Source organism: Halichoerus grypus, chromosome 10 (assembly GCF_964656455.1).
Source record: "Halichoerus grypus chromosome 10, mHalGry1.hap1.1, whole genome shotgun sequence".
Taxonomy (NCBI): Eukaryota; Metazoa; Chordata; class Mammalia; order Carnivora; family Phocidae; genus Halichoerus; species Halichoerus grypus.
Window position 1 is genome coordinate 29,267,064 of NC_135721.1, and position 16,577 is coordinate 29,283,640.

At 40.0% G+C, this 16,577-nt stretch overlaps 1 protein-coding gene across 2 annotated transcripts in view; it reads right to left on the reverse strand.

The window, feature by feature from the left end:
• Nucleotides 1-14,380, reverse strand: part of STRN (striatin) — a 103,884-nt gene extending 89,504 nt beyond the window's left edge. Inside the window, exon 1 of one of the 2 annotated variants that reach the window (XM_078056184.1) lies at nucleotides 14,026-14,380. In XM_078056184.1, the coding sequence (XP_077912310.1) occupies nucleotides 14,026-14,259 (234 nt within the window). In that variant the 5' untranslated portion in view covers nucleotides 14,260-14,380. The remainder of the gene's footprint in view (nucleotides 1-14,025) is intronic. The other variant, XM_078056185.1, reaches the window with a different exon arrangement.
• Between the last annotated feature and the right edge of the window lie 2,197 nt (nucleotides 14,381-16,577).

Here is a 16,577-nt window from a genome sequence, read left to right on the forward strand (position 1 = left end):
TAATTAACATCTGCCAAGGCAGTATTGCTTTGGCTAATTTTTTAAAATTTATCATTGAATTCAAGACAATAGCCACCTTCCAAATGATATCCTCACCCTCCAGAATAATTATCCTTTTCTCTATAATTATCAGTGTTTTTTGGTCAGCAGCAAGACGGTTTTTTTCTGTATTATTAGTCAAGGGCTCCTTCTTGCAAATTTGAACTCAATTTTAATATTATCAACACATAACGTTAACACATACTATGATAGGTGTTAGAATTTAAAAAATAATAGTAAGATACAGAGGAAGCTGCTAAAGTTCCAAGAGGAGAGAAACTGTCTACGCTATTGACTGCTATATCCCCAATGCCTAGAACAGTCACTTGCATGTAGTAGATGCCCAATAAATATTTGTTAAATTAATTGAACAGATTCATAAAAAGCAAGTAAACAGTAAAAGATAGCACACCCTAAGTGTCAAATGACAAAAGCAAGTACTAAAAAAGTAACAATCAAAACCAAAACCAAAAACTCTTCATGTTGAAAATGGGACTTAAGCTAAATTTGAATAAAGAATATATAAATCTGAAAGAATAATACAAATTATGGAAGATTATTTCAGAATGATGCAACTTTTTCAGCAATGATAAAAAAAGTAAACGCGGCTTATGTGCAAAGCAAGCTTAAACTATGCTGGTTTAGAAAGAGTACCTTAACAGGTAGGAAATATAATAGTCTAATCATGGAAGAGATTTGAGGCAAAAAGAAAAAAATATATATCTTGAACAAATTATTATTTTTAGAAGCTTGAGAGGTAATATTGTGTAGACTACCTTGACCAAGGGAGAGACCAGAGGTAAAAAATTAAGAAGACCTCTACTGCAGTCACCCAGATATGAGGCTCATGAGGATCTGAACCAAGTTAACAACAGTATTAAAAATTAAATGATTAAAAATGGATTTAAAATATTAAATAGTTTACAAAACCAGATGCATGGCCGGGAGAGTGAGGACAAGAGAGTGAAACGCTGACTCAAAGCTGATTCTAGACTTCTAGAAAGGGTAAATTAGGGGCTGGGTATGGGGAGGAGAGGCAACTTGGTTTGTGAGAAGGATTTTAGAAAGGCTGAGTGAGTTTCAAGTTATAGCAGGTCACCCAGGTGACATTAGCAAGAAATCAGACAGAATTGTAACTGTGGAAAAATATCAGCACTACCTAGAGATGTAATTTTACAAGGCATCTATCTATATATAAAAAGAATCAACTAGAGTGAGAAGATTCAAATCAAAGAGAAACTGCTGGTAAGAAAAAAAAAAAGAACAATCTAATCTGGCGAACAAGTATCTGAACGGTGGACTAGAGGGAGAAATAAGTAACCCAAAAGAGAGAAAGAGAACAAAGAAACTGAGAGGGAAGAAAATGAGACTAGTAGAAAACCAAAGGTACTAAATGTGGTCTATACGGAGAAATTAACAGTGAAATGAAAGAGAACAAATAGGATGACGGTACTAACGGATAAGAGAGCTGAGAAAGGGGTTTCTTTTGTTGTCACTATTGGTTTGGTTGGTTTTTAAAAGGGAAAAGCTAAAACAGCACTGCCATATGGATACCACCACTGGCATAATGGACTCAGCTCTATCTCAAGTTAAGAACCATCACTTGATTACAAACTCCATGTGACCTGGAACTGTATCTGCTTGTTCTCCACTGTTAATCCACAACGTATTTTCTATGAGGCTTTGGCAACTTTCGTATTTCCATATGTTAGCCCTTTTTGTGCTCATTCTCACTTACTTGGCTAGCTATAAGGAGCTGGGAAACTAATTTTTGATGAAAAAAAAGCAGGCTTAAGGATAAAAAAAAGTCAGAATTTTAATTCTAAATTCTGGAAAACTGGGACATTTCTATTTTATTAAAAATAATAGAGTTCAAAAAGTTTAAAATCATAATATATTAGTAATGCAACTATAAACAAAACTGGAAAGGTAGAATACAAAGTAATGAAAACTAGATAGTTTATTTAAAGCCAGATTTATCTTCACAGAAAAAAAAATATTCAATTCGTTATTTAGAAGGAATAAGGAACATGTATAAAATTTGAAGGCATGGGTTTTAGAAAAGAAAAAAAAGTGTTATCTGACCCTGCTGATTGTAAAGACTTTTCAGGACATGATGCCAAAGACATTTCCTGGCAGTCAGTGTTTAACACACAAAGGGAGAAGAAAACAAACCACACTCACAGCTACCAAAACCCAAGCACCACTGGCTGCAGCTAAGATCAAACTGCAATTATGAAGCCAGGGGCATCCCTGAGATGAGCTCTGTCAGAATGACCTGGCAGGGCCCAGGCCATGCTCTACACAACAGAATACAGATACTACTTGCTCTCAAAGGCTCTTTCCAGGGGAAGTCATAAGGCGGAACTAGCTAGCAGCAGGAGGGACAGATACATGGCTCCTCCACATTCCACCATATATTGTACACTCACGAAATTTATTACAAACACTGTAAATATCAAAGATGTCTGAGACACAGGACCTGTCCTTATGGTCAAAATTTAGCTAAGAGACATGATATACATATTCAAACACATGTATTTAATATATATTCAGTAACAATGTAGCCTAATATAGGATTCATTTATTTAAGAACCATTTATTAAGCAGCTACTATGTGCCAGTACCTGCTGGACCTTAGGGAAATAAAAACGCCCTTAAGTGACTCAGAACCTAGTGAGGAAACAAATATGCAAAGTATGAGATGGGTGGTGTAACTGAGACACAGAAGTTCTCACCACTAATCCTCTCTCAACCAAACCTCTGGATTAACCAGTATTCTTCAGTCCCTTTGTAAAACACTGCTCAATGCCTAGGGCACATTAAATACTCACAGCTGGAGTATGTTCTTCTTTACAGTTCACCCAACCACTGCGGTTATCTCAGTCGAGTTGTATAAGCTTACCAAGAGTCAACTTGGTTTCCTCCCAAACCTGTTTATGTCAGTTGCACTGTTGCTTTGATTAGATAATTCAATTAAACATTACATAAACCAATAAAATACAGGTATGAAAAGAAAGACTAAGTTGAATGCTTTGGGAAGACAACAAAGGAAACCTACAAAAAATACTGCTGTCGAATTAAATGTGAGTGAAACAACTGTAAAAGAATAGGGAAAAGTCATAAAAATCCACGATTATGCACTGTATACTTTACCCAAGGAAAACCAAAACCAGAAATCACAAGCAATGCATCATAATTGTAGCTTATTCAAGAAAGACAACACAAAACTCCAATCAGCATTCTAAAAAAAAAGTGAAGGGCAGGGGGGCTTGGTCTCACAGTGGCAAATGAGTATGCCTTTATATATTCACTTAAATGACTTGGTATCATTTCAACCAGATTAACCGCCCAACTACTGGTCAGGATGGTGTTTCTGTCTTATATACACAAGCTTTTAGGAGAGCATGAAGCTTCACAATGTCTAGAGGTCAGAGAGGTTTCCCAAAGAAGGTAAACTGAATCTTGGAAAAGGATTAGAGATTTACCAGGCAGACAAGGGAGGGAAAATATCCCAACCCTATACATTGACTCAGAAGCGTAAGAGAAGAAGAAAAATGTCAAAATATTTCCTTCCATTTACCATGCCCAGGCCCATCACTCAAACTTTTCTTATGGGAAATTATTTATCCTCTTTCATCCATGAATTAGGCGTAAGCATTAATATGTACCACAAAGAGCTTTGCTAAGATTAAAATAGATTACACATGTAAAGTGCTCTGCACTGTATCCAGCACATGGTAAGAGCTCAACAACAAAAAAAACCCTATCATTATTTTTGGAGGGTAAAGGAGAAAGGAAAGGAAACAAGATAAAGTATTGGGTTCAAGTACTGAGACCATGGTACCATCTTCCCCAACTAACTACTCTTTAAAGTTCAGTAAGTGTACTGACCCAGATCTCTGGGCTCCTCCTTGTTCCCTTTTAGCTTTATATGAATCCACATTCCTTGGGAGCAGGTTTTGGTTGTGCATATAATTTGGCTCCTTTGCTGACTGCTTAACCTTCTCATTTAGGAAATACAAACAAAACAAACAAAAAAAACGAGAACAAGTCCCAGACTGAGCTGTAATTTTCCATGAAGTGAAATTGGTATCACCCTTGTGGAATCTGACATCTTGTTTATTTCTCCTAACTAGATATGCTGGTATTGGATCCAATTTCTGTCCCGTGTAAATGAGTGCTAATGGAACCTGTGTCTAACACTCCCCTCGCCCTTTCCTTGGATCTCTACAGTGCAGTTATGCCAAGAAGCTACTCACCACACCCAAAATACCTATTCCACCCAACCCTATTCAATATTTCCCAAAGCTCCCCTTAATTCCAGGGCTCTGCTCCCTTACTTTTCTCCCAATCTTATCTATCAAAAAAAAAAAAAAAAAATCTCATTTTTCCTTGTGCCATACTGCTTCTAGCCAACTCTACAATAAACTGTCCTTCTTACATATTAATCTTTTCTAATATTCCATCATCTTGTTCAGATAAGGTACTTTTGTAACAAAAGTTAAACAGCATTAAGTCTGCCAAAGAAAGTGATTTTCTTTCTTCAAATACTTTAATGCATAAGAGCAAATACATGGTTGACATATCATTGTTCAAACAGCATATGTAGGCTGAGAATGACCTAATAACCAAACCACTGCACAAAAGGTGATATGTAGTCAATAAACACTAACTATATTTTTAAAAAATACACACACACAGAGAGAACTTAATTAGGCTATCATCAGCTGAAAAAGATCCGAATGTGCAGACTTTTTTAAAGAAATAAACATTTTATATCAGTATTCCCTACACAAAAATAAAATTATTAAAAGAAACTAGGATGACACAATGTTTAACACTTTTGAGGAACACAAATTGTTGAAGACTTTCCTGAACCCCTTAAAATATAGTCATTTCACTAAGTTGTTCTGCTTGAAAAGTTTGAAATATGTGAGAAGAATTTACATTATGACAACTACTCAAGGCATAATTAATCATCTAAATATTATAATTCACTTGGCTACTTCAGATCAGAAGCAGCTACACAGGGTGAGGGAGCAATAAAAGGAGATGATGTAGTATGCAGAACAATGCCTGGGCCGGAGCAGTAGGACTCCTGGGTTCTAAACTAAATCTCCACCAAGTCACAAAGTGATCAAAGACAACTCACTCCATCTCTCTGTGGCCCTCACCGATAAAACAAAGGATGAGACTACTTAGGTTCAAAGGTCCCTCAGGAGGTAAAATATTCATAGTCTAATGAAGGGAACAGAAAATTGAGAGTAGAGATGGGGAGGGTGGGGGCAGAAAGTGTGTGTGTGTCTTTCCTTGTCAGCCCTAGAATTCTACAAGTGTTAAAACGAAGACTACAGACAATACATGCTCTAGGAATTAAGAACAAGTTCATGTGTGCAGTTTCTCCCTCCTGTCTGTGTCTGCTCCCCCCCACCCCTCTGCTCCCCTCTCTGTCTCTTCTTTTCTTCTACCCTTTTTCCCCAGCTTCTCTCTAGCCTCAGGTTTCTTTCCTGAACTCCAAAGTTTCCTCTATTCCTATCTCCAGTCCTCAATGCTTACAGTTATTACCACCTATCACTACACATCTCTGGCCCGCCCCTTACTTCGGATACTGTCAATTTATTGTCCTTAAACCACTACTAACAGGGCAAAGAGAATCTAAGTAGCCACTATGTGCCAAATGGATCACTTAAACCAGATCTTGGCTTCTAAAATTTAATTTAAATAAATAATATAGTTGAAAGCATTCTCTCCATAGAAATCTCAACAGCAAGAGCAAACCATTTAGACACCTATTATGGGTCACATACTTTGCATACTTAATCTTTTTTAAAATTACAACTACTCCTGTTTGGTGGGTGTATTAGAATTCACAATTTACAAAGATGAGGCCAGAAAAATTATATACTGGAAATGATGGAGTTAAGACCCGAACTTTCCATAGCCACATTATATGATAGGCAATAGACTGTTTTGTCAAATGGACCACCAAAGCAAGAAACTCCAAGGATCCCAAGGGCAAGTTTATTTCTAATGGCCCAGAATTGAAACCTAGATACCACTAATATTCATAAATCAAAAAGTATGGCTGACATCAAGTAGATAATAAGCTGACAAAGGGAAATCAGTGCAGATTATTTGGACTTCCAAACACCTTTCAAAGACTGATTAGTAAAGGGGTTTGTTTTAAATTCTGCTTAAATTACCAAGATTTTGGAGAGAAGCTGTAGTCTCCTCTCCTATCACTGGAACTCAAAGAAAAGTAGACTTAGATAGTAAATAAAGTTTAGGGCTAAATAAGGACATCTCGTAATAAAAAAGTATTATCAATGGTATTTCTCCACAGATAATTACTGGGCCATTCTTATTTATCAGTTTTTGAAAGTAAGATAATTCAGTTTCCAGTAATAATGTCCTGAATGAACTCTTCTACTGAAAACAGCTAAAAATTCTGGACAAAGTATTTTCACACTCATCTAAAAGGCAAAATTTGGCCAAAATTGAAGGGAAAATGAATACCGAGTGAGGTAAGAGAACAAATGCCACTTTTGCCCTTTGGGTACTGGCCAATCGGAACAAATCTGAACCTTAGTTTGGACAGCCTTACAGGACCCAAAGGGCAAAATCAAAGACCAGGACCATCCAGAGTGAAAAGTCTAACAGATGATATGTCCCACATTTAGCTAAGACTTAGGGCCTTATACCTTCAAGGCAAACATGAAGAATACTGGTCCTCAAATGTATTTGCAACCAAAATTTGCATTAGCGGGATGGTTCAAATTCAAGCAATGAATTTATTTTAAATGGTTCTGGATTGGTAATGCCTCCAAACCTACCAGAAGCAAAGGCAAAGAACTTCTGAAGATACCTTCATCTGAGACCTCAGTTTAGTCTTATACTTTTTCAAGACAGTGAGCAGCACACAAAGATAACTGCATACAAAGAAGCAAGTCATTATGAACAAGAACCAGCAAGAACAAGAAATCACAGAGAGGTACCTCTAAGACCTCACATACAGTGAAGTACAGAGATACCAACTATAAAATAACTATACTTACTAGATTTAAAGAATAAAAGAGGACTTGGGGCACCTGAGTGGCTCAGTCAGTTAAGCATCTGACTCTTGGTTTCAGCTCAGGTCATGATCTCAGGGTCCTGAGATCAAGCCCCGTGTCTGGCTGCACCCTCAGCACAGAGTCGGCTTGAGATTCTTTCCCTATCCCTCTGCCTCGGCCCCTCTCCCGCCACCCCCTCCACCCTGCTCACACACATTCACTCTCTAAATTATATAAATAAATAAAATCTTTTTTTAAAGAAAAAAGAATAAATGACGACCTGAAAATATCTTCAGGAACAGGAAACTATTAAGAAAAGATCCAGCAAATTCAAAAAGAAACCAAACTGAACTTCAATAATAATCAAAATTACAAACTCACTGGATGACTTTAAAAGATTAGATTCAACTGAAGAGAAAATTAATGGACTGGAAGATAAATCAGAATAGATAGATAAAGAAGGTCTAAGGTACATGTAATCAGAGACCCCCCCAAAAAAGCTAACAGGATAGAGCAGAAATCTAAAGAGATAATGACTGAGGATTTTGCAGATTTTCCAAGTTGCCTAACAAAGTCACAAACAAAAGAAATCTATACCCCAATACATAATAAAACTACAGAACACCAAAGTCAAGCCACAGTATTAAATGTAGCCAACAAAAAAAGCTAGAAAACAGTAAAACAGAGTAAAATCTCCATATCTGTTGTTTTAAATAAGAAGAAAAATGATAAGCATTAGTGTGACTATCTCAGAAAGTTCTAAGGATCAAGCAAGATAGTATTTGAAAGGGCTTAAAAAAAAACTGTAAAGGTGGGGCGCCTGGGTGGCTCAGTCATTGAGTGTCTGCCTTCGGCTCGGGTCATGATTCCAGGTCCTGGGATCGAGCCCCACATCGGGCTCCCTGCCCCGCGGGAAGCCTGCTTCTCCTTCTCCCACTCCCCCTGCTTGTGTTCCCTCTCTCGCTGTGTCTCTCTCTCTGTCAAATAAATAAATAAAATCTTTAAAAAAAAAAAAAAAAAAAACTGTAAAGGTATCTGGAGAGTTAAGTGACAGCTTGTATAAAACCTATTTCATTCTTGGTCATTCAACCTCTCTGTGGGCCTCACTTTACCTGCGAAAGAAAGTTACAGCTGATTTTTTCCAAAGTTCATTCCAGCTCAAAGATTATCATTCTCTCTCTCAGTCAGAGAGAGGTGAATCCAATTATAATATTCTACTGGCTAAAAATAAAATGCTAGCTATCATCAGAAAGAATAATAGAAATTATATCCCAAATTCTATAAAAAGCCATCCATATCTGGAATACTAACACATGTGTTAAAATCATCGAACTATACATGTAAAATCAGAAACGAACAACTAAAGCAGTGGTTCTCAATCCTTGCTGCATATAAGGACTACCAGGGAGCTCAAAAAAATACCAATACCAGCGGCCCTAAATCCTAAGATTCTGATTTAATTGGTCTGGGGTAGAGTCCAGGGAATGAATATTTTTTAAATTTCCCCCAGATTATTCTAAGATTGAGCTAAAGCTGAGAAATACTGAACTAAAGTGACAAACAGTAGGCTACATTTTAAAAGAGTAAAACCTCTATAATCTTTCTAAAATATAATTAAAGATTATAAAATTATCAAGGATACAAATAGAATGAAAAATGATCCTGTTTACAAAATTGTACCATACCACAATGGTATAGGGGTTCACCTGCTCCAAGTTCAAAGGAAGTGGTTTAAAGAGCTGAATAAAACCAAAGATTGGTTTTATAGAGTGGTTAGGAAATTGATATGATTTGTTACCCAAGACATCATGCAAGTTAAGAAAAACACACTCAAGGGGCGCCTGGGTGGCTCAGTTGGTTGAGCGACTGCCTTCGGCTCAGGTCATGATCCTGGAGTCCCAGGATCGAGTCCCACGACGGGCTCCCTGCTCAGCGGGGAGTCTGCTTCTCCCTCTGACCCTCCCCCCTCTCATGTGCTCTCTCTCTCTCTCATTCTCTCTCTCAAATAAATAAATCTTTAAAAAAGAAAAAAGAAAAACACACTCAAAAAAATTTACACAAATTCCAAGATAACAGACACATACTGAGTTATAAGGAAAGCAAATACATGTGAAGTATATAATCAGTGTTGTGAGGCTGACAATTCACTCCTATGAAATGTCCCGTAGGGCCACCATCAGACCTGGAATATTAGACTGCCTGGTCCAGGATGACACTTACATGCTCTAGCATTAAAAGAGTTTACAACTAAAGATTATACTTTTCTCTGAAGACAAGGATATAACAAAGAATGCAAATTTTACATCATATATTTGCTACCATTTATTCATTCAGCACTTATTTTGTGTTATGTGCCAGCCTCTGTGAGGTATTTTAAAACATCTCATTTAATCCTCACAAGGTAACTTATTAACCTCACCTTATACATGAGGAAACTAAGGTTCTCAAAGGTCAGAATTTGTTTGCCATGTTTGCCATAAAGTAGTAAGTCTTAGAGAAAAGACTTAAAGCAGGTCTATGCCATGTTGTCTCTCACCATAATTGTAAATAATAGTTGAAACACAAAATGAACTGTCATTTTAAATACTGTATCCATCTATATGCTCAGTAAATCTTAACAGTCTCATGAAGCTACTCAGTCAAAATAACTGAGTCATACATGACTCCTCTTCCTCACATTCTATTCTTCAGCACATCCTGTTGCTTCTACCTTCAAAAATGTATTCGGAATCCATTATACTTTGAATATGTATCAAAATATATATTCACTTATCTCATCACTACCACCTTAGTTCATCTCCAGCCTGGATTATTAAAATAGCCCCCTAACTAGACTCCCTGACTCTTTTACTCTTGTCTTCCCTCTAAGTGTATTCTAAATCCTTGCAAAAGGTTCCTTTTAAAGATGGTGTTCCTCCTTTGCTCAAAACCTTTCAACCGTTGCCCATCTGGCAGAGGTAGAATCTAAGATCCTTACAATGGGCAAGACCCAGTGCCTCCGACATTTCTTCCATGCTTCTCCTCTACTCTAGCCACATGTGCCTAATTATTCCTCAAACATTCCAAGCATGCTCCCCCTGCCCCCCACGCCCCCCCAGCACTGTTCTCTAGGCCTAGAACATTCTTTCCTTACTTTCACCTTTTCAAGTCTTGCTCAAATGGCATCTCATCAGTTAAGCCTTTCTTCCCCACTCCACCCTCAAGCATTTCATATCCCACTTATACCACGTTATCATGGTGCTCGCTACCATCTAACATTTTATGTATATAGGTATTTATTACTGTCTGCCTTCCTCCAGAATTTAAGCTTCATGACGGAAGGGTCTATTTTAATCATTCTTGTTTCTCCAGTGCCTAGAACAGGAGCTAGCATAAAGTGGATGACTGACAAACATTTGTTGAATGAAAATATAAATCTATAATGACAAAATTCAGATTAATAAACACTCCAGTATACAGTCCCTACACCACATGCCCTAAGCTACTCAATCATATCATCTTTTTCACACAATTTTAGCATTTGCAGGTAAATAGCAGAGCTTCCCCTACTATACACACCCCCCAAAATTAGGGCCAATAAATTTTATTTTTTATTTACATACTTGCTTTCTGTTAAGTCAGTAATTTTCAAATAGGTTCTTATTACCTCATAAAGTTCTTTCTTCCTATTCACTGCTAGTTCTTTTCTTTTATGCTATTCTAAGAAAATTTAAGCCCCCAACGTGATAAATACTGATTTTTCTGCATCTTGCTTGTACTATCATTCCAACTAGACTGCATGCTCTTTTGAGGTCCTCTAGCTCAATGTCTCACATACAGAAAATTCTCTCAAATGTTGTGATTAGTATTCCAACTCCGCTTCCTTTCACAAATATAAAGCTCAGTAATAATTCTAACCATTCTTTTCCCATGAATGACCTAGTCTCATCTGAACGGTGGTAGTGAGGTGGGAGGGAGATTATAAAAAATAAAGAGAATTCTACATTAACCAAGATGGGCAAGGGGCGGGGGAAATGACAAGTTTGCATCACAATGTAGCTGGTTCCTTCCTCCCAAGACCTGAAGAAGGAAGGAAGTGGAAAAGGCAAGCCAGGTAGATGAGAGCTTGGATTGCCTTGCACAACTCTGCACTAGCAACCTGAAAGAGCAGGACTGACAGGTTCCTGAAGGGACAAATTAGACTTAATCTTAAAGGTATTTTTGTTGACTGTAGTGTTAATGACTTGAGAAGAGATTCAAAAATCAAAAGGGGGACACAAACTAATCCAAATTCCATCGTCGGGGCGCCTGGGTGGCTCAGTCGTTAGGCGTCTGCCTTCGGCTCAGGTTGTGATCCCAGGGTCCTGGGATCGAGCCCCGCATCGGGCTCCCTGCTCTGCAGGAAGCCTGCTTCTCCCACTCCCACTCCCCCTGCTTGTGTTCCCTCTCTCGCTGTGTCTTTCTCTGTCAAATAAAATAAATGAAATCTTAAAAAAAAAAAAATTTCATCGTCATTCATTCAACTCTTACTTCATATCGTTTTTCTAGAAAAATTCCAATGGCAAAAGAAAAATGAAGGGATATATTCAAAATTTATTGATGTTGATGAAATGATTTTAAAAACATATTTTAAATTGTGAGATTCCTGCAACTCTCGCCCACAAAATACAAAACAAAAGCAGAACAAATATACTTAATATTTGTTCTGTTTGGAAAATATGACACATTTTTAACGTTTAACGTTTCTCCATGGATGCTTAAATTAATGTGAGCACAAACCAAAAGATACTGTAAAAATGTACCGCCTTCAATGTAATGAGCACCAATGGGAAACCTACCTGAACTTTAACATTTACCATAAATAACCTGGGAAGTAGCGCGCGTGCGTGCATGTGTGTGTGTAAAACTGAAGAGTGACTACAATTAATTACAGGTAAACTGAAAAGCTGAAACGGAGGAGTGGAGGGGGAGCACCGGGAGATCCGACAAGCGGTGAGATGAGTTGGAAGTTCCCAAACCTCCAGAAGTAAGAAGGGAAGAATTATTATTTTGTTTTTTGACCAAATTAGTGTGACTCGCCTTCCCTAAACTGGAAATTAAAATTTAAGCAGTCACATACAAAAATCATTCTCCACACCTGAACAACGTTAAAGTTAAAGCCTGTCTTTCACACTTCCTTGAAGTCTGAAATCCACAAGCTCATTTATAGAATGCAGTGCTAATAAAGTGAATTACTAATAAATTTGAATGAAGCATTTAAGTCTGCTTGTTATTTATACAGACATGGTCAGATTTATTTTGAGAAAAATTACAAATATCCACAGACTAGATACTGAAGTACATAAAAGAAATAAAAAAGGCTGCCAAAGAATATAAACATACAACTGTAAAAATAACGAGAAAAAATTCTAATAACTATGGGTCATGCCTCGCTTCATTCAACTCCTCCCAGGGGCCTTCCTCAAACACCACATCTAAAATAAAATAGCTGCCCCTCTCACACTCTATCCCTGTACCTGATTTATTTTTCTCATCCAAGTTGCCACTATGGTCCAGTATATTATATACTTGCATTTGCTGACTGTTTGCCGACTAAAATGTAAGCTCTATGAGGGCAGAGTTGCTGTCGGTTTTGTTAATCCCGGGGCCTAGAGGCACACAGCGGGCACTCCTCAATAAACGTACTGGATAAATAAAAGATGAAACTGAAGTTCGGAGAGGCGAAAGGATTTCCTCAAGGTCAGAGCTAGAAGCAAGCACAACCGGTACTGTAAGGCTGTCTACTCCCTCTCTCCCCAGCCACTTCCACTATGCCAAACCACCCTGTTCCAGCACATGATTCTATTTAACAGATTTCTCCTTTTCTTTTTTTAAGTGCCAAAGAAAATACATGTTACCAAAAAAAGTGACACACTGGATAGCATTTTAACTTCAAGTGTTTCACCAACCAAAACTATACTCAGATTTCATGAGAATACAGGATTAGCCAGTAAAACAGAAAGGCACAGCTACTCAGTTCTTTAAGTTCCTTGTGAAATTGGTATGTGCCTTGGAAGTTTTAAGAACAGCCACTGAAACCTACTTAGCAATTCAGAATGGCCAATAAAGGATCAGCCTCACTTTCTTCTAAGAGCCCACAACAGCTCCCTCCTGGATATACTTTATCTTGCAGATTATGCAAGGAAATGTAACCAACTTTAAAGTCCCTTTTAGTTCCTTTCAAAGTACAAGTCAATCTCACAAAACACTGGACATAAAATTAACCCTTGGGAAGTTTCAGATTCTGAGAACAGGAAACCATCTCTGAGCCATCACCTGACTGTATCATCTAGGTCCTTCATTCAAAATCCATGAATCTGAAATACCTAAAAGAAACGCGGGAGGGGGTAAGGAAGAGGAAAGAGGAAAAAAAACATTTACATGTATCTAAAAAGAAGCTGATATTCCTAATAATACTTTCGCCCAACATCTGCTTCTCGCCTAAAGTCCAGGCCCCTCAGACACAACTTCTGCTGTCTTTAATCACCTTCCTTTCAGAGAGAGGAGCCAACTACCAACACCTTCCGCAGGGAACATCTCTAGACCTAGGATGGGACTCACTAGGGCAGAGAATGATTTGCTCGACGTCTCTCAAAACTACTGTCAGCCCAATTAGTAAACTGAAAGGGACGACCTAAAATGTGGGAGGGCAAAAGAGTTGGAAAGAGACTGAGTTAAGAGTGGGAAGGAGCAGACGAAAAGGAGCGGGGAGGGTAAACAACGCATCAAGGGCGGGAGTGGGAACCCAGGTCAAGGAAGTGGGGTCAGCGAAAGGCAAAGGTGAAGGGGGTAAAGGGACGCGGTTCTGGGTGGAATGGGCGGGAGCAAATGGGGAGGGGACGAGCGGGGGCCAGAAGGGGGGGGAGGGGGCGAAGAGGCGGGATGAAGAGGGCCAGGCCGGGAGGGTCTTTACCTGCAGCTCCGCCCGCTCCACCTCCCACTGGGCTCTCTCAACCTCGAAGCGGGCCCACTCATGCTGCAGGAAGTGCAGGATCCCAGGGAGGCTGTATTGGGCTCGCGCCGCCCCCGCTGCAGCCGCTCCGTCGCCGGCCGCGGCAGCCTCCGCCAGAGGCCCGAGACCCTTGGCACCGCCGGCGCCCGGGTGGTTGTTGCTGAAGAAGACGCCGGGACCCGCCTGCTCGTCCATGGCGGCCGCAGAACCCTCGGGAGCTGCCCAGGCGCCCAGCAGCGGAGGCAACCGCGGCGGCCAGCAGCGCCTCCTCCTGCCTCCGCCGCTCCCCGCCCACACCCCAGTCAGCAGGGAGCAGCCGCCTGGGCGCGGGGGCCGGCCGAGCCCGGGACGGGCCGGGAAATGGGTCAACTGCGGCGCGCGGGCGGCCCGGGGCTTGCTGGGAAATGTAGTCGCGGGGTGTGGCGCCGGCGAGCGCGGCCGCGGCGGCCTGTGGGGCGGCCAGCGGCTCGGGCGCGGCTGCAGCCCCGCCCCCCGGCCCGCCCCGGCCCGCCCCTGCCCGCGGCGGTGGGGGCCGGCCGGGCCGGGAGCGCGGGTTTCCTCACCCGCCCGGCGGGTGCAGGCGGGCTGTGCGCCAGTCCCTCTCGCACACGGAAGTTCTTGGGCGGCGCGCCCTGTTGCACATACACACATACACACACACACACACACACACACACACGGAAGTTGTCGCGCCAAGATACCAGCCCGAGCCGCACATCTTTCAGGGCTTCCTGGTAGTTCTGTTAAGAAACAAGCTCAAAGCGAAGTTCGGAGGTCAGGCTCCTGGGCGGGGATCCTCCAGCTAGTTGGAACTCAATCCTCTCCCTTTGGCTCCGACTTCAGTGTTTCTCTGGCCACAAACACTCCTCAGTTTTGGCAATCTGCTTATCGCTGTCGCTCCCCCCTTTCTTTTTTCTCTTGGGGGTTCAAACCTGTTGCCTGATCAGTTTTCACTAATAAGGAACTCTGATCACTCTCCTAAACTAGTCCCCTTTCAGCTTCTAAATTCTGGGTTGTTGGCAGCTCCTCTGAAACATTGCTACTCCTGAAGTCCCTTTCTCCTGCAGTCAGTCTTGCAGTAAATCCAAATCCTGTGAAGTTTCAGATATCCGAGGCTGCGACTTCAGTCTCCTTTTTCCTACCTTTTCCCGCGCAGTTTTTACTCAGTTCAACTCAACAAATATTTGATTGTCAGTTGTTTCTGTCGCTGGGGATATAAAGATAAATGACACAGCTCCTATCATCAAAGGGACATTGGCAAGTATATAATCAATTCTCACAGTGCCTTAAATCAACACTGCCTGAAAGAACAAAGTCCCTTTCTCTTCCCTAGAACTGGCTTAGGTATCCAGGCACTTCTCCCTTTCCACCTGTCCCGTTTCTAGTTTCTATCTTGGTTCACCTGCAAACTCTCAGCAATATTAGCCTACCAAAAGCACACCGAAGTCCTTTCAAGTGTTTCTCTGTAAATGTTATCCTTCGAAGTCCCTGAAATTATGTCACTATAAACTCACACTACAACAGTAATGAAAGAAAGGTACCTAAAAAAAAAAAAAAAAATTAACAAATGAAAATGAAATGAAGCACTTATCTTGTCCTCATAACAAGTTATTAGTAATTCTTTTGTTGTGTGGGATGGACTTCTGGAATATCAGACCTGATGGCCATGAAAAAATTTAAAGATTTAGACTGGTTATTGACATGTCAGGGAAGGACATCCTGTTCCTATTCTCTCCCCCCCAACCCCTCCCTTCCCATGGCTACTTGTGGAAAGGACAGGAAACACACTGTATCTGCCCTGGTTGCAAATAAAGATGGCAAGCTCTCTTTTCTCACTTATTGAATGTTTCTGCTTCATGAATTCATTCTTTATTAGAATAAAAGTTTGATCCAGCCTTGGCTAAATTCCCTGTGTCATAAATTAGTTTGGTTATAAGTGTCCTTTGAGACACTGCCCAGTCCTCTCATTTTACAGCTCAAGAAACTTAAGTCCAAAGAAGTTGAGACTTGTCCACAATGAGGCTTTGAGGGGATGGCACAGCCAAACTAGAAACCAGAATTCCTGACTGCTAGTTCATTGATCTTTCTATTAACATGTTGCTTCCTTTCTTACTTATCAGACCTACCAGAATACCAAAGGGACAATAATGTCACCACAATGGCATATTTTTTCATCTGGAAGATTTAAGTACTCCTACAAGTTGTGAATGTTAAAAGGTTTTCTCTCTCTCTCTCTCTCTAATAGAAGACATGTCTGACAATTCCCTGAAATAAATTCATAACACGCTATAAAACATAATTAAATTTAATGGTAGCTATTTAAGAGCCCATAAGTCCTTTAGCTAGACTACCAAGAAAAAAAGAGAGAGGACTCAAATAAATAAAATCAGAAATGAACAAGGAAATACTACATCTGATAGCACAGAAATACAAAGGATAAGAGACTGCTATAAACAATTATACATCAACAAATTGGACAACCTAGATGAAATGGATAAATTCTTAGAAACATA